Source organism: Oncorhynchus nerka, linkage group LG20 (assembly GCF_034236695.1).
Source record: "Oncorhynchus nerka isolate Pitt River linkage group LG20, Oner_Uvic_2.0, whole genome shotgun sequence".
Taxonomy (NCBI): Eukaryota; Metazoa; Chordata; class Actinopteri; order Salmoniformes; family Salmonidae; genus Oncorhynchus; species Oncorhynchus nerka.
This window is the reverse complement of record NC_088415.1, coordinates 62,745,303-62,770,293: the sequence shown is the minus strand read 5'-3', so window position 1 is coordinate 62,770,293 and position 24,991 is coordinate 62,745,303. Positions and strand designations below refer to the sequence as shown.

The window sequence follows — 24,991 nt, the reverse complement described above, 5'->3', positions numbered from 1 at the left end:
TACCCATGCAGAGCAAGGGGAAGAACTACTCCAAGTCTCAGAGCGAGTGACGTTTGAAATGCTATTAGTGCGCACCCCGCTAACTAGCTAGCCATTTCACATCACATCGGTTACACCAGCCTAATCTCAGGAGTTGATAGGCTTGAAGTCATAAACATCAGAGCTGCTGGCAAAATGCACGAAAGTGCTGTTTGAATGAATGCTTATGAGCCTGCTGGTGCCTACCATCACTCAGTCAGACTGCTATATCAAATCATAGACTTAATTATAACATTATAACACACAGAAATGCGAGCCGTAGGTCATTAATATGGTCGAATCCAGAAACTATCATCTCGAAAACAAGACAACAAGTTTATTCTTTCAGTGAAATACGGATCCGTTCATTATAACGGGTGGCATCCATCAGTCTAAATATTCCTGTTACGTTGTACTACCTTCAATGTTATGTCATAATTACGTAGAATTCTGGCAAATTAGTTCGCAATGAGCCAGGTGGCCCAAACTGTTGCATATACCCTGACTCTGCGTGCAATGAACGCAAGAGAAGTGACACAATTTCACCTGGTTAATATTGCCTGCTAACCTGGATTTCTTTTAGCTAAATATGCAGGTTTAAAAATATATACTTCTGTGTATTGATTTTAAGAAAGGCATTGGTGTTTACTGTTAGGTACACGTTGGAGTAACGACAGTCCTTTTTTGCGAATGCGCACTGCATCTATTATATGCAAGCAGGACACGCTAGATAAACTAGTAATATCATCAACCATGTGTAGTTATAACTAGTGATTATGATTGATTAAGTTTAATGCTAGCTAGCAACTTACCTTGGCTTCTTACTGCATTCGCGTAACAGGCGGGGTTAACCGTAAGGTTGCAAGATTGAATCCTTTAGCTGACGAGGTAAAAAAAAAATCTGTCGTTCTGCCCCTGAACAAGGCAGTTAACCCACCGTTCCTAGGCCGTCATTGAAAATAAGAATGTGTTCTTAACTGACTTGCCTAGTTAAATAAAGATTAAATAAAGGTGTAAAAAAAAAAAATCCTGTTATGAAAACTTGAAATCGGCCATTCCGATTTAATCGGTCGACCTCTAGCCTGCTCATCCTTCTGCCGCTTGCTTGCCAATGCATGCTTGTCTAAACCCACGTTTTGACAACTGAATGTGTACTTCCCTGCCCGCCCATTTTATCGATGCCAAATGCATTTGATTGGCAACTAAGAGAGACGCTAACTGTGGATAAGTCGTTCAAATTCACCATAGCTCGCTAGCATAGCAATTCACATTTCTTGCTAGCTAACCAAATGACACCTGCATCTCTAGTTGTAGCCACCAAAAAAATGATATGAGTGAAAAAGTCGGTCACTCAACAACTCCAATTTCATGACATCCTCCCAACAGCTAGCGGGCCATATTGGAAAAAACACAACTAATTTGCGGGCCAAATATAGCCTATTTGATTTGACCAAAAAATTGCTACTTTATAGTGTGCACTTATGTACATATGGGTGCTGTATATAGCATTTTAACATATTAAAACAAAAGGGATAAATACTTTTTGTTAAGCCATAAACTTTTTGTCTTTGCTGCTACGCTTGCAGATCTGCATAATATGCCGCGACCCTAATAACTCCAAAGAACAAAAACGAAGTAATATGTTGTAACTTAAAACCTGTTTTTCATTTTTGTTGCACTACATGGATCACCGGTGCGGTTGAATGCAGCACTGGTGTATGGTGCGCTCAAAATGTCTTGTAGTTGAGTAGCCAGCCTAGGCTACTGCTCAAATGTTCCTGTAATAGGGCTACATTTTTCTGGATACACATGGTTCTTTGGATGGTTTGCAGGTTTTTGTTTTTTGGTTATTCATTGTCAAGCTTTAAAAACCGAAGCCAGACTGCAACAGTTTAGTAGCCTAGCTAGGACTCTGGCATGTGTCTGTACACTTTCCCACCGTTGCGCGCTGTAAACGGGACACACAAAAGCAACGCAATTGAAGTTCAATTCACAGATGCAAGTGCATCAGACTGTAATTTCATAAAGTAGATGACTCAACTGTTCACTCATTTATACTCGCTTTTGTGTCCTATTCGCCCCGTGGGCCTTGTTTGACATGTGCGCTAGTCTAATTGCCACGTTATGACGGACTTGTCATCATTGCCCTTGCTAGATGGATTGTGCTGACATCCTTAGTTACAGTTGTCAGTTTTTATTTTACATTTTCATATTGAGTATTTGAAACTTGAACAGTGCATCCCGAATGGGTGGAGGCAGCAAACAATGTACCAGGCCAGCTGTGATTTACAACTTGATAGCTACCAAGAAATGTATTGGTAAATTATGAGTCATGCATTGAACTGCATCCATCTATTCTGCCAACAATGCCTTACACTAAGTCATGGAATTTTGAGTAAAATATAATCTATTATAAAGTTGGGTTTGAAGCATAAATGGATGCGTGCCTCATCGGTCAAGTAATAACAATGCTACGGAGCAGACAATTTCATGATGCATACTTTCCCAAATATATACCTGCGAAACTATTCACACCCCTTGACTTTTTCCATGTTTTGTTACTTTACAGCCTTATTCTAAATTGTTTTAAATTGTTGTTTTTTTCTCATCAATCTACATACAGTGCCCAAAATGTTTTTGCTAATTTATTAATAATATAAAACTGAAATAAAACATGTACATAACTATTCAGACCCTTTACTCAGTACTTTGTTGAATTACCAGCGATTACAGCATTGAGTCTTCTTGGGTATGTCGCTCCAAGCTTGGCACACCTGTATTTATGGAGTTTCTCCCATTCTTCTCTGCAGATCCTCTCATGCTCTGTCAGGTTAGATGGGGAGTGTTGCTTTACAGTTATTTTCAGGTCTCTCCAGAGATGTTCGATCGGGTTCAAGTCCGGGCTTGGCTGGGCCACTCAAGGCATTCAGAGACTTGTCCCGAAGCCAATCCTGCGTTGTCTTGGCTGTGTGATTAGGGCCATTGTCCTGTTGGAAGGTGAACCTTCGCCTCAGTCTGAGGTCCTGAGCGCTCTGGAGCAGGTTTCTATCAAGGATCTCTCTGTACTTTGCTCTGTTCGTCTTTGCCTCGATCCTGACTAGTCTCCCAGTCCCTGCTGCTGAAAAACATACCCACAGCATGATGCATCCACCACCATGCTTCACCGTAGGGATGGAGCCAGGTTTCCTCCAGACATGACGCTTGACCGTCGGGTTCTTGGTCACCTCCCTGACCAAGACCCTTCTCCCCTGATTGCTCAGTTAGACTGGGCGGCCAGCTCTAGGAAGAGTTTTGGTTGTTCCAAACCCCTTCCATTTAAGAATGATGTAGGCCATTGTGTTCTTGGGAATCTTCAATGCTGCAGAGATCTTTTGGCAGCCTTGCCCAGGTCTGTGCCTTGACACAATCCTGTATCGGAGCTCTACAGACAATTCCTTCAACCATATGGCTTGGTTTTTGCTCTGACGTACACTGTCAACTGTGGGACATTATCTAAATTTTGAGTCTCATACCAATGGGTCTGAATACTTATGTAAATATATATATATATGTATGTATATCTGTATATATGTATATATATGTGTATATATTATATATATATATATATATGTATGTATATATGCAAACATTTCTAAAAACCTGTTTTCACTTTGTCATTATGGGGTATTGTGTGTAGATTGCTGAGGATTTGCTTTTATATAATCCATTTTAGAATAATGCTGGAACATAACAAAATGTGGAATAAATCAAGGTGTCTAGTCTAGGCACTGTTATAGGCCGTTCATTATTTTTGTTTACTCTCAATAGACAGTGTGCAAGGGTTAACCCAGGATGACCCAGAGTCTGAAAGATGCATGCCAGCAACTAGTAAATAAAACAAGCCAAATCCTATTTGTTATTTTGAAGCGCTGGAATATCCAGGTCAAAGACAAGACAAGACAAGGTTTCTTGAAATGTGATTATTTGCTGATACCCAAATAGAGGTTTGACACAAGTAATTGCGCAATGTTTTTGAACCAGATGCCCTCAATCGGGCTGAAATCCCGTTTAACGGGATCGATATGACAACAGCCAGTGAAAGTGCAGGACGCCAAATTCAAAACAACAAATCTCATAATTAAAATTCCTCAAACCTACAAGTGTGTTATACCATTTTAAAGATAATCTTGTTGTTAATCCCACCACAGTGTCCGATTTCAAATTGGCTTTACAGCGAAAGCACCACAAACAATTATGTTAGGTCAGAGCCAAGCCATGGAAACACAGCCATTTTTCCAGCCAAAGAGAGGTGTCACAAAAAGCAGAAATAGCGAGTTATGTTCAGTAGTTCCAAAAACATCCGGTGATTTTGCAGAGAGCCACATCAATTTACAGAAATACTCAATATAAATGTTGATGAAAATACAAGTGTTATGCATGGAACTTTATATACACTTCTCCTTAATGCAACCGCTGTGTCAGATTTTTTTTAAAGCTTTACGGAAAAAGCTAACCATGCAATAATCTGAGTACGGCGCTCAGACAAACAAATACATATATGCGCCATGTTGGAGTCAACAGAAGTCAGAAATAACATTATAAATATTCACTTACCTTTGATGATCTTCATCAGAATGCATTCCCAGGAATTCCAGTTCCACAATAAATGTTTGATTTGTTCGATAATGTCCATTTATGTCCAAAAAGCTTCCTTTTGTAAACAAATCAAAACTCACGAAGCGCGTTCACTAGTTGCAGAAGGAATGTCAAAAAGTTCCGTTACAGTCCGTAGAAACAGATCAAACGATGTATGGAATCAATCTTTAGGATGTTTTTAACATATCTTCAATAATATTCCAACCGGAGAATTTCTTTGTCTTCAGAAAAGCAAAGGAACGGGAGATACTTAATGTGAAATACGCGTGACCAGTGCGTGACTGCTGGCATACCTCTGACTCATTCCCCTCTCATTCAGCCCCCCTTCATAGTAGAAGCCTCAAACAAGTTTCTAAAGACGGTTGACATCTAGTGGAAGCCTTAGGAAGTGCAACATGACCAATATCCCACTAACTTCAATAGTGGCTGTGTTGAAAATTGACCAACCTCAGATGTCCCACTTCCTGGTTGGGTTTTTCTCAGGTTTTTGCCTGCCATATGAGTTCTGTGATACTCACAGACTTCATTCAAACAGTTTTAGGAACTTCAGTGTTTTCTATCCAAATAAACTAATAATATGCATATATTAGCAACTGGGATTGAGGAGCAGGCAGTTTACTCTGGGCACCTTATTCATCCAAGCTACTCAATACTGCCCCCCAGCCATAATAAGTTTAACATGTCGTTAGACACTATGGATGAGGCTACTTTGGGGTAGCCTAATCCATTGGTGTGCTGGCAATGGGCTGTAGAGTTAATTTTTCACTGGCAGTGGTTAAACTAAGTGTATAGCCTAGATATGTTGGTATTGTTGCTCTGACGATCAGGCAGGCCCATCTGGCAAGCCAATTGCACTGCTCACTGTTGTGGTAATGGTTCAGTCAGTTTTCATGGCTAGCTAAGCATGGCTTTTCATCCCCATAATCAAAACTGGGACCGTTTTTAGTACACTGCACAGTTAAACATCCTCGATTAGTCTCCTCTCAAATCCAGTTAGCAGCTCTAAGTCTTCATCAAAAGAGATGGAGTTGAGGAGTCTTGATATGTTTTTGACGGACATCTTGAAATATTCTACCTATCTAACGTTAGTGACCAAAGATGCTCAGTTCTTGAAAAAGTCTAAATTGGCATATTAACAAAGTTAGTTTTTGGCTAATAACATTGAATGAACATTGTAAAAACTTATATAGCTAGTAGACCTAAATCATAGATGGACTAATACATCAACTTCATGATGTCCCCAATAATTGGTCTTTCAATGCCACCATAAATAAACGTCCAGCTTTATCCAACATTGATTGAATATTTCCATCTTCAACACCCATCAAATTACAACTATTGTTATACACCTACCCACTGTCAGTAAATTGAACATACATTTTCTTGTTTATTTTGACAGAGTCCTGTTGGAGTCTCGGCGCAAGTCGAAGAAGATCACAGCCCGAGGCATCTACACAGGTGGCCGGGTGGTGAGGGGAGTGGACTGGCAGTGGGAGGACCAGGACGGAGGCAACGGCAGGAGAGGAAAGGTACTCATTCTGTTGCAAAAAAATGTACCATGAAAAAATGTCTTGCTACGGTGTGATTTCCTCCATTAGGTTCCAGAAGGTGATCGGAGGAGTGTGAAGACTGTGGGGACCAGCCTAGTTCCTTTGGACTGACTAGTTCCATCCCAGTCAGTCCCCTACATAAGTATAATTGTGAAAAGACATGCATACTTCATCGCCACAGAATACACTTCAATACACTTTGTTTTGTTGACGGAGCAGAGCTGGGGAGTGTTGTGGATCGTGGCAAAAAACAATGTAGTACATATGATGCTGCTGTATTGCTCGTGCAATGATGTCAGAGGGATAAAAAGTGTTGGTTGTTTGCCCTAAATTTGTTGTGGTATTGCAAATGGCCATTGCAGTTTCACCATTCCAGCTTCAACATTCACATTGTAGATTTATGAAGAGAACAGCTCCATAGAGCTCTAGATTACTCGTTGGTTATTACTGCATTATAGGAACTAGAAGCACAAGCATTTCTCTACACTCGCATTAACATCTGCTAACCATGTGTATGTGACAAATAACATGATGTAAATAAATAGCCAAGATACACAATGACAGTCTCACTTCATTAGACTTTTGTTTCAAGTAAATTAGACTAACTTTTATGCCTACACTTAGCGTGTCTAAAAATGAATCTCACTCAGCTCTTCACATGCGCACAGCCGCCAGCCAGGCAGTGTTGCAGCACTAGGTGGAATAGGCTATATAGGATTCATAGTTCTTTGACTGCAGAAGTACTCTGAAAACAGCTACTGCAGCATTTATACTTGACTTCTTACTTACAAATGCGAGTGAAATGCTCGCACTGTGGAGCCCTGACCACCCTCCAATGTGGCTGGTGAAATATACATTTTTCCCGCCAATGCCAAAATCTACCTGCAGGTGGTGGGTGTTCATTTTAGGCCCTGGTCTAGTGAGACAGCTTCAACCACTTGCTAATTGAAGGAAAGTTAGTGGGTGCACATTGCATTGTTTAAATACCAGAATTATTTTGGAATAATGTGCTACGGTAACATACTTTTGAAGTGATTTGTTTGACAATGATGAAAGCATGACTGGTTGTCTTCATGCCATGTTAAAAGTAGGGTGTTGGGTGATGCAACAAACCATGGAGGCTATGCAAGAATTCTATCAAATCCATCTTTACTAAATGTCAATATTGTGGTCGTCAAAATATAATAAATCCTTTGAAAACAACATGAATATGGCTGTTGTTACCCATGTCTAAAAATCCCCAAAGTGTAATTTATGACATTTACGAGATATGAACCCGAAATGTAAAGCAAGTGCTGTGCTAAGAACGTTCTACTCTGTGGAGGAAGCCCTTTTTGTGAAACCTGTGAAATCGGTGTGCACATATTTGCTTTTGGTGGAAGGTATTCATTCCTCAACCTACCAGAGTAAGATCGATGTGACATTGTAATGCTTAGAAGTATTGGAAAATCTTGAGGTTCTTTCACGGTCGTTGGACATCCTTGGACTGAAGTATAAGGTGAAACATATTTTTTTCATCAGAGACACAATAAATGTAGCAGGTTGCAAAGCAGAGTTTCGTAGCTACGTTTTGATGTATGTGTTGTCAGGGACATGACCAAATTCACGTCCGCCACCCCGATTTCCTTGACTGGTGTTAGCTTGCTAGCTGTGTGGGAGTGCTGGACGCCGTTCGCTGAGGCAATTGTTGCGAGGCAGCGCTGTGCAGCATTGGCTGTTTTGTACCAGCGGCGAATTTTGTGATTGATTGTTTTATTCTTTCAAGGGGAAACTACCAGTATTATGTGGCTGTAGCACTACAATCAATTAAAATAGCAGCTAAATACCAGTGAATTTGAAAACGTGTTCCATCTATCTTGCTGTGCTGTTGGCTAGCAGGCATCCCACTCACTCTTCTGAGCCTAGGCTAATTATTTACTTGAAACGATGCAGTTAACTCATCAACACCAAAAATAACATTACAATGTAACCCAACTCGGGTGTAGGCCTACCTTAAAAGTAAGCTATGTTATTAGCCTTTGTTGCAGTACATACTTGGTGAAAGCTGTGTGTCTGTGTGCCAGGCTCTGTGTGCCAGGCTCTGTGTGCGGGGATAGGCAAATTATTTGCCGCTCTAGGCCTAGTAAGTTGGGCTACTGAATCCAACAGCTGTGTGTGTGCACACCATGGGCAGCATCTTACTCCTCAGTGTAGACTTCCAGTTCTGCATAAAACATCAATATATGTCAGACGTGACTACCTGACTTTAAATTAACAGGTTTAACATGCTGTATTGTTTAATTCCGTGCAGACTAATTAGCATGTTAGTATGTAACTCATTTGCATAACATAAAGTTATTTTCGAATTTTATAAGTTTAACATTGTTACAAACTCTGTTTTGCATAAAGCTTTATGATTTGTAAATAGCACCCTACCTTAAATTATTGGGCTTACGTTCCTGTAATTATGTATTCCATACAGACTCATTTGCATATTAGTGCATATTTTCATAAAATACAAAATGATTTGAATCGTTTCTGTTCTACATCAGCCCTGAAAATGTCATAACAATATGACCAAAATGAAATTAAGAATCCAGACAGGTGATTTGGTGCCTTCTTGGCGAGGTTACTTCCCCCCCCCCCACCACCAATTACTTGAGTAAGATATTTCAGTAATGTTAAGTCCTATACTCTTGAAATAGTCTTCTGTGTTCCTGAGAAGCTGCTCTGCAACATGGAATACAAAGTATAACACCACAACCAAAGTTTCATTTTGACCCATACACTCTATTAAAATGTAGTACATGTAGCCTCATTTTACAGTTAAATTAGGCTACATGCCTTAAAAGTCCATAAAAAATAGGAGGTCCATTGGCGAGAGAACTTGCTCCCCTATGGAAATCAAATGCCCGTCCAACTGATTTGCTCTGTCGCTGGATCCTGCTCCGGTCTAGACTCCAGTTGTATTCAATATAAGATTCCCCACAGTCAATTTTAAAGGACTCATTTTGCTGTGTTGTTTAATAGTATAATTTGTTTTACGATGCTGAAAGCAATATGCTCAGGCAACTCCCGCCTCCACACATCTAACTGCTATTTCATGTTCCCCAGCCCAGCAGCAGATATACTGTTAGTTTATAATGAATATTATTTAGCCACAAAGTGAGAAATAGAACTTGGGCCTGAATAAGAATATAATTCATCTTTAAGTATATACGGTTGAAGTCGGAAGTTTACATACACTTCGGTTGGAGTCATTAAAACTCGTTTTTCAACAACTCCACACATTCCTTGTTAACATTTAACATTTACATTTAAGTCATTTAGCAGACGCTCTTATCCAGAGCGACTTACAAATTGGTGCATTCACCTAATGACATCCAGTGGAACAGTAGTGCATCTAAATCTTTTAAGGGGGGTGAGAGGGATTACTTTATCCTATCCTAGGTATTCCTTAAAGAGGTGGGGTTTCAGGTGTCTCCGGAAGGTGGTGATTGACTCCGCTGTCCTGGCGTCGTGAGGGAGTTTGTTCCACCATTGGGGGACCAGAGCAGCGAACAGTTTTGACTGGGCTGAGCGGGAACTGTACTTCCTCAGTGGTAGGGAGGTGAGCAGGCCAGAGGTGGATGAACGCAGTGCCCTTGTTTGGGTGTAGGGCCTGATCAGAGCCTGGAGGTACTGAGGTGCCGTTCCCTTCACAGCTCCGTAGGCAAGCACCATGGTCTTGTAGCGGATGCGGGCTTCAACTGGAAGCCAGTGGAGAGAGCGGAGGAGCGGGGTGACGTGAGAGAACTTGGGAAGGTTGAACACCAGACGGGCTGCGGCGTTCTGGATGAGTTGTAGGGGTTTAATGGCACAGGCAGGGAGCCCAGCCAACAGCGAGTTGCAGTAATCCAGACGGGAGATGACAAGTGCCTGGATTAGGACCTGCGCCGCTTCCTGTGTGAGGCAGGGTCGTACTCTGCGGATGTTGTAGAGCATGAACCTACAGGAACGGGCCACCGCCTTGATGTTAGTTGAGAACGACAGGGTGTTGTCCAGGATCACGCCAAGGTTCTTAGCGCTCTGGGAGGAGGACACAATGGAGTTGTCAACCGTGATGGCGAGATCATGGAACGGGCAGTCCTTCCCCGGGAGGAAGAGCAGCTCCGTCTTGTGGAGGTTCAGCTTGAGGTGGTGATCCGTCATCCACACTGATATGTCTGCCAGACATGCAGAGATGCGATTCGCCACCTGGTCATCAGAAGGGGGAAAGGAGAAGATTAATTGTGTGTCGTCTGCATAGCAATGATAGGAGAGACCATGTGAGGTTATGACAGAGCCAAGTGACTTGGTGTATAGCGAGAATAGGAGAGGGCCTAGAACAGAGCCCTGGGGGACACCAGTGGTGAGAGCACGTGGTGTGGAGACGGATTCTCGCCACGCCACCTGGTAGGAGCGACCTGTCAGGTAGGACGCAATCCAAGCGTGGGCCGCGCCGGAGATGCCCAACTCGGAGAGGGTGGAGAGGAGGATCTGATGGTTCACAGTATCGAAGGCAGCCGATAGGTCTAGAAGGATGAGAGCAGAGGAGAGAGTTAGCTTTAGCAGTGCGGAGCGCCTCCGTGATACAGAGAAGAGCAGTCTCAGTTGAATGACTAGTCTTGAAACCTGACTGATTTGGATCAAGAAGGTCATTCTGAGAGAGATAGCGGGAGAGCTGGCCAAGGACGGCACGTTCAAGAGTTTTGGAGAGAAAAGAAAGAAGGGATACTGGTCTGTAGTTGTTGACATCGGAGGGATCGAGTGTAGGTTTTTTCAGAAGGGGTGCAACTCTCGCTCTCTTGAAGACGGAAGGGACGTAGCCAGCGGTCAGGGATGAGTTGATGAGCGAGGTGAGGTAAGGGAGAAGGTCTCCGGAAATGGTCTGGAGAAGAGAGGAGGGGATAGGGTCAAGCGGGCAGGTTGTTGGGCGGCCGGCCGTCACGACGCGAGATTTCATCTGGAGAGAGAGGGGAGAAAGAGGTCAGAGCACAGGGTAGGGCAGTGTGAGCAGAACCAGCGGTGTCGTTTGACTTAGCAAACGAGGATCGGATGTCGTCGACCTTCTTTTCAAAATGGTTGACAAAGTCATCTGCAGAGAGGGAGGAGGGGGGAGGGGAGGAGGATTCAGGAGGGAGGAGAAGGTTGCAAAGAGCTTCCTAGGGTTAGAGGCAGATGCTTGGAATTTAGAGTGGTAGAAAGTGGCTTTAGCAGCAGAGAGAGAAGAGGAAAATGTAGAGAGGAGGGAGTGAAAGGATGTCAGGTCCGCAGGGAGGCGAGTTTTCCTCCATTTCCGCTCGGCTGCCCGGAGCCCTGTTCTGTGAGCTCACAATGAGTCGTCGAGCCACGGAGCGGGAGGGGAGGACCGAGCCGGCCTGGAGGATAGGGGACATAGAGAGTCAAAGGATGCAGAAAGGGAGGAGAGGAGGGTTGAGGAGGCAGAATCAGGAGATAGGTTGGAGAAGGTTTGAGCAGAGGGAAGAGATGATAGGATGGAAGAGGAGAGAGTAGCGGGGGAGAGAGAGCGAAGGTTGGGACGGCGCGATACCATCCGAGTAGGGGCAGTGTGGGAAGTGTTGGATGAGAGCGAGAGGGAAAAGGATACAAGGTAGTGGTCGGAGACTTGGAGGGGAGTTGCAATGAGGTTAGTGGAAGAACAGCATCTAGTAAAGATGAGGTCGAGCGTATTTCCTGCCTTGTGAGTAGGGGGAAGGTGAGAGGGTGAGGTCAAAAGAGGAGAGGAGTGGAAAGAAGGAGACAGAGAGGAATGAGTCAAAGGTAGACGTGGGGAGGTTAAAGTCGCCCAGAACTGTGAGAGGTGAGCCGTCCTCAGGAAAGGAGCTTATCAAGGCATCAAGCTCATTGATGAACTCTCCGAGGGAACCTGGAGGGCGATAAATGATAAGGATGTTAAGCTTGAAAGGGCTGGTAACTGTGACAGCATGGAATTCAAAGGAGGCGATAGACAGATGGGTAAGGGGAGAAAGAGAGAATGACCACTTGGGAGAGATGAGGATCCCGGTGCCACCACCCCGCTGACCAGAAGCTCTCTGGGTGTGCGAGAACACGTGGGCAGACGAAGAGAGAGCAGTAGGAGTAGCAGTGTTATCTGTGGTGATCCATGTTTCCGTCAGTGCCAAGAAGTCGAGGGACTGGAGGGAGGCATAGGCTGAGATGAACTCTGCCTTGTTGGCCGCAGATCGGCAGTTCCAGAGGCTACCGGAGACCTGGAACTCCACGTGGGTCGTGCGCGCTGGGACCACCAGATTAGGTGGCCGCGGCCACGCGGTGTGGAGCGTTTGTATGGTCTGTGCAGAGAGGAGAGAACAGGGATAGACAGACACATAGTTGACAGGCTACACAAGAGGCTACGCTAATGCAAAGGAGATTGGAATGACAAGTGGACTACACGTCTCGAGTGTTCAGAAAGTTAAGCTTACGTAGCAAGAATCTTATTGACTAAAATGATTAAAATGATACAGTACTGCTGAAGTAGGCTAGCTGGCAGAGGCTGCGTTGTTGACTATGTAGGCTAGCTGGCAGTGGCTGCGTTGTTGACACTACACTAATCAAGTCGTTCCGTTGAGTGTAATAGTTTCTACTGTGCTGCTATTCGGGGCTAGCTGGCTAGCTAGCAGTGTTGATTACGTTACGTTGCGTTAAAAGAACGACAATAGCTGGCTAGCTAACCTAGGAAATCGCTCTAGACTACACAATTATCTTTGATACAAAGACGGCTATGTAGCTAGCTATGTAGCTAGCTACGATCAAACAAATCAAGCCGTTGTACTGTAATGAAATGAAATGAAAAATGTGATACTACCTGTGGAGCGAAGCGAAATGCGACCGGATTGTTGAGTGCGGAAGTTCTGTTCGGTAGACGTTGGCTAGCTGTTGGCTAGCTAGCAGTGTCTCCTACGTTAAGGATGACAAATAGCTGGCTAGCTAATCTCGGTAAATTAAGATAATCACTCTAAAACTACACACTCTAAACTACACAATTATCTTGGATACGAAGACAGCAAAGACAACTATGTAGCTAGCTAACACTACACTAATCAAGTCGTTCAGTTGAGTGTAATAGTTGTGCTGCTAATCGGTAGACGGTGGACTAGCTAACGGTGGACGTTGGCTAGCTGCAGGGCAGTGTAGACTGCGTTAGGACGACGAAATACGATAATTACGCAATTATCTATGATACAAAGACGGCTATGTAGCTAGCTAAGAAGAAATTGCTAAAATTAGACAAATCAAACCGTTGTACTATAATGAAATGTAATGAAATGTAATACTACCTGCGGACCGAGGTAGTTATAAGTAGTTCTTGGATCAATAAAGCATAAGCCTCTTGATTGGATTGTCTGTATGTGTCTGTGTGGTGCTGCGTTTAACAAACTATAGTTTTGGCAAATCGGTTAGGACATCTACTTTGTGCATGACACAAGTCATTTTTCCAACAATTGTTTACAGACAAATATATTTCACTTATAATTCATTTTATCACAATTCCAGTGGGTTAGAAGTTTACTGTTTACTGTGACTGTGCCTTTTAAACAGCTTGGAAAATTCCAGAAAATGATGTCATGGTTTTAGAAGCTTCTGATAGGCGAATTGACATCATTTGAGGTGTACCTGTGGATGTATTTCAAGGCCTACCTTCAAACTCAGTGCCTCTTTGCTTGACATCATGGGAAAATCAAAAGAAATCAACGATGACCTCAGAAAGACTTGTGGACCTCCTAGTCTGGTTCATCCTTGGGAGCAATTTCCAAATGCCTGAGGGTACCACGTTCATCTGTACAAACAATAGTGCGCAAGTATAAACTCCATGGGACCACGCAGTCATCATACTGCTCAGGAAGGAGACGCGTTCGGTCTCCTAGACATGAACGTACTTTGGTTGCGAAAAGTGCAAGTCAATCCCAGAACAACAGCAAAGAACCTTTTTGAAGATGCTGGAGGAAGCAGGTACGAAAGTATCTATATACACAGTAAAACGAGTCCTATATCGACATAACCTGAAAGGCCGCTCAGCAAGGAAGAAGCCACTGCTCCAAAACAACCATAAAATAAGCCAGACTACGGTTTGCAACTGCACATGGGGACAAAGATAATACTTTTTGGAGAAATGTCCTCTTCTGACCCACTGGGAATGTGATGAAAGATATTAAAGCTGAAATAAATAATTATCTCTACTATTATTCTGACATTTCACATTCTTAAAATAAAGTGGTGACCTAAGACAGGGAATTTTTACTAGGATTAAATGTCAGGAATTGTAAAAAACTGAGTTGGAATGTATTTGGCTAAACTTCCGACTTCAACTGTACGTAAAAGAGGGACGTTGGTCAGACTGTTAATTAAAGGGATACTTTTATTTATTTATCTGCTCTATTGTAATATTTTTCCAATCTTGCCTTAGCCTCATAGCTGTACTTCAAAAAATGTCTTATTTTCCAAATGCACTGTATATTTTCAGACACCTTGACTTTTTCCACATTTTGTTACGTTTGTTGTGCCTTATTCTAAAATAGATTAATATGTTTTTTCCCCCCTCAATCAAACAGGTTTGTAGAATTTTTAAAGATTTATTAAATGTAAACAAAGGAAATCGCGTGTATTCAGACACTTTACTCTGGTTATTTTATTTAACTCGGCAATGGTAAAGAACATCTAGTCGCACCCTGCCAATCGATAAATTCCGTCCCCATAGTCTAGCATGGGTTGGAATGTCATATGAATCAGGGTTAGTTTGGCAGCTGGGGTGAAAGAGGATCGATTACGATAGAGGAAACCAAGTCTAGATTTAACCGTAACCTGCAGCTTTGATATGTGCTGAGAGAAGGACAATGTACCATCTAGCCATGCCTCAAGCTCGAAACTCTCAGTGGTAGTAATCACACCGGCGGGGAGAGGGGCATTCTTCTTAACTTCTTACGGGCAGGTGGGACGCCAATATCCGGTGAAATTGCAGAGCGCGAAATTCAAAAATAGTCAATTCAAATATTTAACTTTTTTGAAAATAGGTGTTATTCATCAAAATAAAGCTTAACTTCTTATTAATCCAGCTGCTGTGTCAGATCTCAAAAAGGCTTTACAGCAAAAGCACACCATGCGATTATCTGAGGACAGCACCCCGCATACAAAAGCATGCAAAACATATTTCAACCAGGCAGGTGCGCCACAAAAGCCAGAAATAGCCAAATAATGAATGCCTTACCTTTGAAGATCTTCTTCTGTTGGCACTCCAATATGTCCCAGAAACATCACAAATGGTTCTTTTGTTCGATAATGTCCTTCTTTATGTCCCAAAAAATGTCCATTTATTTGGTGCGTTTGATTCAGAAATACACTGGTTTCAACTCGCCCAAAATGCCTACATAGTATCTAATGAGTTACCTGTTAACTTGGTCCAAACATTTCAGACAAGGTTTCTAATCCAACCTCGGGTACCCTAACAGTAAATAATTGATCAAATTTAAGACGGAATCAACTGTTTCTAATACCGGATAAAAACAACGTGGAGCGCGCTCCTGTTTACCCACACCAAAACAGTAGAGTCCACCTGGAGTGACACTTGAATTAATAGGACTACTTCATTTCTCAAAAGAAAAACATTAAGTTTTCTAAAGACTGTTGACATCTAGTGGAAGCCATAGGAACTGCAACCAGGTTCCTAATAATAAGGAAAATCCTAAACAATTGGACAATCCTATGACCTCAATTTTTTCCCCCCTGGATGGTTTGTCCTCGGGTTATTTAACTATACCACTGAAAATATAAAAAAGAAGGTCCATGCGTCTTCGACAAAGGTGATCAAGCTGATTCTATACCAATATACAGAGGGCAAGTCATGAAGGAAGGCTTGCTCATTCAAGTTTTTTAGCAAGCATCTGTGACATATCAGGACAGCTCGTTTCACTGAGCAGCCATTACGAACACAGGCTGTAAAATAGTGATCACTAAGGTCATTACCGAAATCACCAGACTGATACCTATCAGGATTATTTGTAAGGATAACATCAAGGAGAGTAACCTTTTCTGGGTGTTTGGAGTCTTCTTGTGGGATTGGTTATAATCTGAGAATGATTCAGGGAGTCCCATTGCTTTAGGACTTGGTCAGGTGGTTTAAGCATGTCCCAGTTTAGGTCACCTAGCAGGACAAATTCAGACTTAGGGTAAGGGGCCAGGAGAGAGCTTCGGGCATTTGGGGTACAGACCGGTGCTGATGGTGGCGGATAACACCCAGCAACAGTCAACGGAGTTATTTGAAAGTTGAATGCGTAAACTAACAAATAGAATAGTTTGGGGACAGACTTGGTGGAGATAACCGAGCACTGAAGGTGTTCATTGGTAAAGATTGCCACTCCACCCACCACCTTTGGAAGATCTGTCTTTTGGAGATTAATACACCATTATTGGATGTAGCTACCATGTCTGCCCCTCCTGTTTGTTGTGATGCGGAGTTTGTCAGCTGTACGTAAACACAAATCCCTTTTCGACTCTGTTTTGTGGAAAGGTAAACACTAATTGTTTCAAGCTAATCTTAGCAAACAAAAGATGGACTTTCAGTGGGCTCTAAAGTGCCAGCAGTTCACTCGCATTTGCCAGTGAAAGAAATGAAATGCAAATACGAAAAATAACTGGTCGCATTTGTGCGAGTGTGATATACATTTAGTTCTGCGTCCCGTTAGTTGTATTTTCCATGTAACATTACATTACTCGTCACAAAAAGCATTACCAAAGTATAATCGAAAATGAATAAACATCTTGGCTTTAAATGGAGTCTGGAGTTGAGAAGACTGAATGATTGTCCGGTTTTAGCTATAGAGGCAATGCTTCTAAAATGCCTTTGCACTAGATTTGAGATTTTATCAATTTAGAACATCTGAAATCAGACTTAAACAGCGTGCGCGGAGAAAGAGAACCCCAATTTGGTGTGTGCGTCAGGTACTCTATAAAGTTGGACAGCGTTGTCAGGTCTGAGAGATGTTCGATCGAGTTTAAGTCCAGGCTCCTGCTGGGCCACTCAAGGACATTCAGAGACTTGTCCCGAAGCCACTCATGCGTTGTCATGGCTGTGTGCTTAGGGTTGTTGTCCTGTTGGAAGGTGAACCTTCTCCCCAGTTTGAGGTCCTGGGCGCTCTGGAGCAGATGATCATCAAGAATCTCTCGGTACTTTGCTCCGTTCATCTTTCCCTCGATCTTGACTAGTCTCTCAGTCCCTGCCGCTGAAAATGGTGCCAGGTTTCCTTCAGACATGATGCTTGGCATTCAGGCCAAAGAGTTCAATCTTGGTTTCATCAGACCAGAGAATCGTATTTCTCATGGTCTGAGAGTCTTTAGTTGCCTTTTGGAAAATTCCAAGTGGGCTGTCATGTGCCTTTTACTGAGGAGTGGCTTCTGTCTGGCCACTACCATAAAAGCCTGATTGGTGTAGTGCTACATAAATGGTTGTCCTTCTGGAATGTTCTCCCATCTCCACAGAGGAACTCTGGAGCTTTGTCAGAGTGACCATCGGGTTCTTGGTCACTTCCATGACCAAAGCCCTTCTCCCCCGATTGCTCAGAATGGTCAGGCGGTCAGCCCTAGGAAGAGTCTTGGTGGTTCCAAACTTCTTCCATTTAAGAATGGAGGCCACTGTGTTCTTGGGGACCTGCAATGCTGCAGACATTTTTTGGTACCATTCCCCAGATCTGTTCCTCGACACAATCTTGTCTCAGAGCTCTACGGACCATTCCTTCGACCTCATGGCTTGGTTTTTGCGAAGGCATGCACTGTGAACTGTGGGACCTTATAAAGACAGGTGTGTGCCTTTCCAAATCATGTCCAATCAATTCAACTTACCACAGGTGGACTCCAATCAAGTTGAAGAAATGTCTCAAGGATGATCAATGGAAACAGGATGCACCTGTGCTCAATTTCGAGTGCCATAGCAAAAGCTCTGAACACTTATGTCAGTTTTGTATTTTTAATATATTTTCCCAAATTTCCCAAATTTCTAAAAACCTGTTTTCACTCATTCATTGTGGGGTATTGAGTGTTGGTGGATGAGGAAAAAGTTAATTTAATCCATTTAATTTAATCCAGGAGGAACAAGTCAAGGCTGAATACTTTCCGAATGCACTGTATATACCTACTCCATCATTTCTACTCTTTAGGCTCTATCTGAGGTTCCATGTTAAATTATATATTATGATATATATTTAGGTGCCATTATATGTTTATTTGCCCAAATCCACGGAATACATTTGACATATCCAACAGAGTGTATGAAAACCCCAAGGCATGCCGTTAGCATGATTCTTAGATGGGAATGTCTTTGCTAGTTCCTCACTCTTTTCATATTTTCCTCTCTCATTATTCCTCCCCAGGTGACAGAGATCCAGGACTGGAGTGCAGCCAGCCCCCACAGTGCAGCCTACGTACTCTGGGACAACGGGGCCAAGAACCTCTACAGGGTGGGCTTCGAGGGGATGGTGAGTAAAGCACCACTCACTCACTCACCACTCACTCACAAAAGATCAGCTGTCAGTTGGTCTTTGTGTTTGACCACAGAGCCTGGGGTCTTTTTTGTGCTGCCAAGCCTTTGTGGTGGAGAGCCAGCCAGCAGCCGGGGCCCCATTGTGGCAGGCAGCTGGAAGGAGGGAGGGGGGGATCTACATGAGAAAGGCAATCTGTTCCCTTCTTTCTTTATGAGGAAGAGAGCAAACATGGAGGTCAACTTCAGTGGGTGGAGAGAAAAGGAGGGGTCTCACACAAGCCACAAATGACAGGCAGGCAGCATGCTGATTGGTGCGGAACACTCCTGATCTTTATGAACACGGCCAATCAGAGCGCTGGGTTGCGTAACAGATTTGTCTTTTGTTATTCTAATAGGTCTGGTAGGTTTGAGGGGTTCGGGTATACGGCATCTGATTGAATAAAAACAAGGGTTCTTAAGCTTTTTCATTCTGGGACCCAAATGAGAAATTCTATGTTTTCCTGAGATTGAAGCTCATGAAAACATGCCCCCTTTTAGGTACCCTAAACAAGATTTGGTTGGGAGCCCCCCCACCTTGCAGGCAAAACATTTTAGTGCCCCCCCAATCCCCTTGACGGCGGAGAGAAATGTATGTTTTTTACCCCCAGCAATTCCAATTCTACCATTATGTGATGGGGCATAGAGAAAATGTTGCTGTTTTGAAGCAAGTTTTCTGAAATTCTACACATTTTATCATGACTTATTGTTATCTGAGTGAGACTAAATAATAAAATCAATGTGGGCCCCCTGGAGGTTAGGGCGCCTGGGCACGTGCCCTGCATGCCCGGCTAATTGAGTGACTCTCAGTGACTGACATAACAAAATAAAACATTTCAAACAAAACATTTTCAACATTTCAAACTTGCACCTTGTGTTTTCTACTATTCTTCGTCTCAACAGTAAGCTGAAACAGTCCTAAAATTACAAGAGAAAACATTATTTTATTTTTTTACTCAGACTGGGTCTCGACCCAGAATTTAAGAAAGACTGAACTACAGCACGGATTATATGTGCTGCTCCCCCAAAAATAATAAAAAAAATAGATATTATTTGATATCCTGGTCATTGGTCAACCTTGCCGTTTGTGTTTAAATGATCTGTTACTTTAACACTTTTTGTAACACACTTTGACGTTATTGGTAGTTAGACTGAAAAAGAGCACTGTTGACAAGGTCAAAGAAACTGCACTTTGACAAAGTAGTTTCGTTCAAATAGCATCAAAAAGCCACAGTCTGGTCTCTTGGGTTCACACATTTACCAAAGACTGCATTTCCTCAGCGTGCTTTCCTTTCCCTTATCTTTTTACACATTTGTTTTGTGCAAAAGGGCACCAAAAAGAGTCAAGTTGGTTGATATCACACATCTATGAACATGGCTAGCATCCCAAATGGCACCCTATTCCCTTAAAGTGCACTACCTTAGACCAAAAGCGGTGCACTATATAGGGACTAGGGTGCCATTTGGGACAGAACTGTTAGTGAACCCTGCTGTGTTCCTTCATCTCTGGATAGATGTCTGCACTGCCTTGTAATCAGCACGGCTGCCCTCTAACTATGTCACAGTGGATACACATCCACATTTGAGTCATCACAAATGACATGATGCAGTGGCTTCTTTGCACTGCCGAGCCAGAGCCTTGTAATGCAATGTTTCCACATCCTTCAGAGCCCTGAGGGTAATGCCGTTGTTGCCACGCTACCCTGCAGTAACTTTAACAGAATGTAGCCGCAGTATTAAGACAGTGTGATTTTACTCTGTCGCATTTTTCTGCTGCAGTTCTAATAGATTGAATCAAGTCGATAATTAGCTGACACTTTGTTCCCCCCGTCTCTCCTTTTCAGTCGGATTTGAAATGTGTCCAGGATGCCAAAGGAGGCTCTTTCTACAGAGACCACTGCCCTGTTCTAGGTGAGTACTGTATTAGTAATCCGTTGCACTACACCTACCGTCAATATTGCACCAATTTCTCCCCAGCACAGTGTTCTGCAGTGGAGTCCAAGGGCATCAGGAGCACATCCATGCCAGGCTGCAGTTACTGGTAGCGTCCACTAGGTGGCAGCACCACACAGATACAGACAGGACCAGGCTGTATGGAGACAGCCTGGGTGCAGTCACAGGTCACACTGGCACAGCATTCCCACAATCCCAGCTCCTTGGCTGGGAAAATGATTCTCTTCTCTTAGATTTTCCTGTCCAGGGATACCTGGGTTATGTTAGGCACCTGATGCAGCACTGCAGAAACCAAATGAGATAATCACACAAGGCTCTCCAGGACCTGATTTGTCCACCTTATTTTATCTTAATGAGACCAACCTAGATAAATAAAGGTTACATAGTGTAAGGAATGTACCCGCCCCCCCCTTTACTGTGTAACCAGTATGTATTCCATCTGCACTCTCTCCACAGGCGAACAGAATGGCAACAGGAACCCAGGCGGTCTGCAGATTGGAGACCTGGTCAACATCGACCTGGACCTGGAGATAGTCCAGTCCCTGCAGCACGGCCACGGAGGCTGGACAGACGGCATGTTCGAGACCCTCACCACCACCGGTACCGTGTGTGGAATTGACGAGGACCACGACATTGTGGTGCAGTACCCCAGCGGGAACAGGTGAGCTCTACCAGTTCAGGATTCAGACCAGTGCACAAGTATAGGGGTGTCAGGTCAATCCAGTCATGACCAGCGGCACCCTCTGTGTCATAACGAGCATGACATGGGCTTGAAACGTATTTGGCCTAATGAAAAAATATTTACGACACTAATTTCCATGTCACATCTGAAATAAAGCGTGACCAACGTGTGTTTCCAGGTGGACGTTCAACCCTGCGGTGCTGACCAAAGCCAACGTGGTGCGTAGTGGGGAAGGTGTTGCGGCGGGCGCAGAGGGCGGCAGCTCCCAGTTCCTGGTGGGAGACCTGGTCCAGATCTGCTACGACATCGACCGCATTAAACTGCTGCAGAGAGGACACGGGGAGTGGGCCGAGGCCATGCTGCCTGTAAGACATACACACACACACACACCCTTAAACCTCATAACTGGAGGGCCTATGCCATGGTGCCTGTAACAGACAAACACACCTTTTTAAAACCCATAAACTAACATCTTGTGTTTTCTGACTAGGGTTTTGTATAAGCAATAAAAGCCAGAACTCGCAGCATCAGTGGTCAAACGGAAGTGTTTCCTTCGTCAGCATAAAGGCATTTTTCTTTCTTCTCACCTCCCACGTAACAATGACCGTATCACTGGGGTGTAACGTTATGTGATGACTATGGCAGAAACTAGGCTATTGTGATTTTAGGCTGAAAGTCTGTAAACTGGCATAATTGTGGATTGTCATTGCTTCGTCCCATCAAAATGTATGTTACATCACACTACAATCGTCCAACACTCCACTAAAACCAACCCCCTCGGCAGCTAACGAGCTTTAAAACCCAGTGATAGGTAGTTACTTTGATCACTACCCACTGATGGTGCTGCTCTCTGCCTGCCTGCCTGCTACAGCCCCCTATAGACGGGTTAGCCGTCACAAAAAGGACGCCAGCTCTTCAAAGGGGCAGAAGGCTGTGTGTTATGATTCTGGATGGGCAGATAGCTAGCTACAATGACAAGAAACTACTATGTGGGGAATCGTAAGTAGCTCGTTGGATCTTGTTCTTGATACCATGTCTTGTTTTGACTGTCACTCCAATGCTAATATGGCAAACATTTTCTTGCTAGCTAACCAACCAATGTAACAATGTATTTGAGAGATGAGCGCTCATTGTGCAACTTTTATGTTTTCAGTAAACGTTGGAGACAAAATATAGTTGACAAGTTGTCAACAATCTAAGCCAACCCCCTTTGTTTTGCCCCATAGTTGCGCACGCAATCGTTTTGTTCCCGAATATAACTATTATTTTGTTCCGTTCCAATTTTCTGACCAGCAAAATAAAATTCTGAACTGGTTCAAACCCCAAAAAGTACTGGTTGATATGGTTCCTTTTGATACATCTGACATCGTCTTTTTTCTTCCTTTAGCTCAACATTAAATGACTTCACTAATCAAGTGCAATAGTTGTTCACATGCACTGGACAGACAAGTGTAGGGCGACTGAAATGACGCGTGGGGAGAGAGCAAGAGGGAGAGAGCAAGAGAAGGTGGAGGCTTGGCTTGAAGCGCATCTTATGTGATTTATATGATCTGAATTAGGCCCACAGAATTACACCAACGTAGGAGCGGCTTCTATGGAGGAACTTTGAATGTCTTTGAACTTCCGAGAGTTGGCTTAACGTTGGACCGGCATTTGCTAACAAGCTTGTGTTTGCAGGGCGGCACCATAATTCAAATAAAAAGATTTCACAAATATCTATACTATCCTCAACTGTCATTGAAAAGGTGAATCCGTTATTCTCTAGTAAAAAAATAAGTCTCCATAATTTCCGAAATACGCATAACGTCAGTAGGCTGCAGTATCCTATACTTTGGAAGGGGGGGGGGCAGGTAGCCTACACGTGTACACACGGTTAAAGATTTTAAACTGGCAGGCTGACACTGGAATTAGTTTGAGTGACATTGAGGACTTTGTATAGGCACTTAAGTTTCTTGTTGGACTGAAAAACAAATGCCAAGAACCTAAAATAACAAGTTGTTTTTCTACTCAATTGTCTGGTGTTGGTGATTGCTTCTTGTTTTTAGCATGTGTGGTCGTCAGCTGCAATAGCCCATCCGTGACCAGGACCGACGAGTTGTGTGTTCTGAGATGCCGTTCTCCACACCACTGATGTATTGCGCCGTTATTTGATTCTTTGTGGGTCGCCTATTAGCTTGCATGACTCATGCCATTCTCCTTCCACCTCTCATCAACGAGATGTTTTGGCCCACAGGACTGCTGCTGAACAGCTGTTTTTTTTGTGTGTGTCTGTCGCACCATTCTCGGTAAACCGTAGACACTGTGTGAAAAGACCAGGAGGCCGGTTGATTCTGATATACTGGAACCGGCGCGACCTGGCACCGACGATCATACCACGCTCAAAGGTCACTCGTTTTGCCCATCCTACATTTCAATTGAACTGTAACTAAATGCCTCGATGCCCGTCTGCCTGCTGTATATAGCATGCCACGGCCATGGTACTCACTATCTGTTGGCGCAAACCGTTGGTGTACCTAATACACTGGCCACCGAGTGAATATTGCAACCTAGTGTTTTGTCTGTTTTAATATTGACATTAGCATACTGTGTAGAAAGAATGCATGCCCGACACACTGCGTTTATCTAGTATGCTGAAGACTGTGGATATTGAAACGAACCGGCGAGACAGCCAGCAAATGCCTTTCATTACTCAACTCGTACGGCGTTTCAGTGGAACTATTTTCTGGTGTGTGTGTGTCCCTTGACGGACATCAACAAGGTCCCAGGTAATTGGCTATATAGATGAGAAATAAGTCTGGCGTTCGCTCAGCCGTTCAACTGCCCTTTCCTTTGAATGAATAATCAGAACAGTGCTTTTAGTCATCTGATTATTCTTTCCTGTCATGTTTTTGGAAAGAAAGGGCCATGTCTTTCTTCCTGAAAGAGGAACAAAGGGTTTTGTAGAAATTGGGTGCACAGACACACGGCATCTCTTTTTTTTGTGTGACATTTATTTGGCGATGGGGGGTTTTGCTTTTTGTTTTCTATATCTTTGTTATGTCTTAGATTATTTACCCTCCCTGTGTTAGACACCAGAATGCTCAAAGGAGTTTCAGAATTCACTAATCTTCAGTACTTATTTATGAGAAAGCTCTTTCATCGCAGCACTGGTTTGTCGTCAAAGACAAACTAACAACGTATCTCTAACAATACGATGTGTTTATGCTCTTTTGTGATTGTAATGAAACGCTGTAGCAACGTAATAATGTATTGTTTCCCTCAGACCCTGGGAAAGGTGGGCCGCGTGCAGCAGATCTACTCAGACAGCGACCTGAAGGTGGAGGTGTGTGGAACGTCATGGACCTACAACCCTGCTGCCGTCACCAAAGTGGCCCCCGCTGGTTCCGCTGTCACCAATGCATCCGGAGGTAGGCAGGACACACACACACAGTCAGAACAGACACGTAGTAGATGTGCGTGCACACAGAGATACACAGACCATAAACAAATGTTTTTTCCGTATCTGCTTCTAGCCTGTTTATAAGTGGGCATGCACGTACACTGACCACTCGTACACACCACACACATTCTTCACTTCTTGGATCTAGAGGATGAACTTAGAACGTTTTTTCTCCATCTGTCTCTCTGTGT

The 24,991-nt window shown here is 43.5% G+C and overlaps 1 protein-coding gene across 1 annotated transcript in view; it reads left to right on the top strand.

Moving 5' to 3' along the window:
• Window positions 1–24,991, top strand: part of mib1 (MIB E3 ubiquitin protein ligase 1) — a 95,886-nt gene that overhangs the window by 6,113 nt on the left and 64,782 nt on the right. The window contains 6 exon segments of the mRNA XM_029623387.2: window positions 6,053–6,182; window positions 18,581–18,685; window positions 20,571–20,637; window positions 21,136–21,340; window positions 21,540–21,726; window positions 24,624–24,768. Of these exon segments, the coding sequence (XP_029479247.2) occupies window positions 6,053–6,182; window positions 18,581–18,685; window positions 20,571–20,637; window positions 21,136–21,340; window positions 21,540–21,726; window positions 24,624–24,768 (839 nt within the window).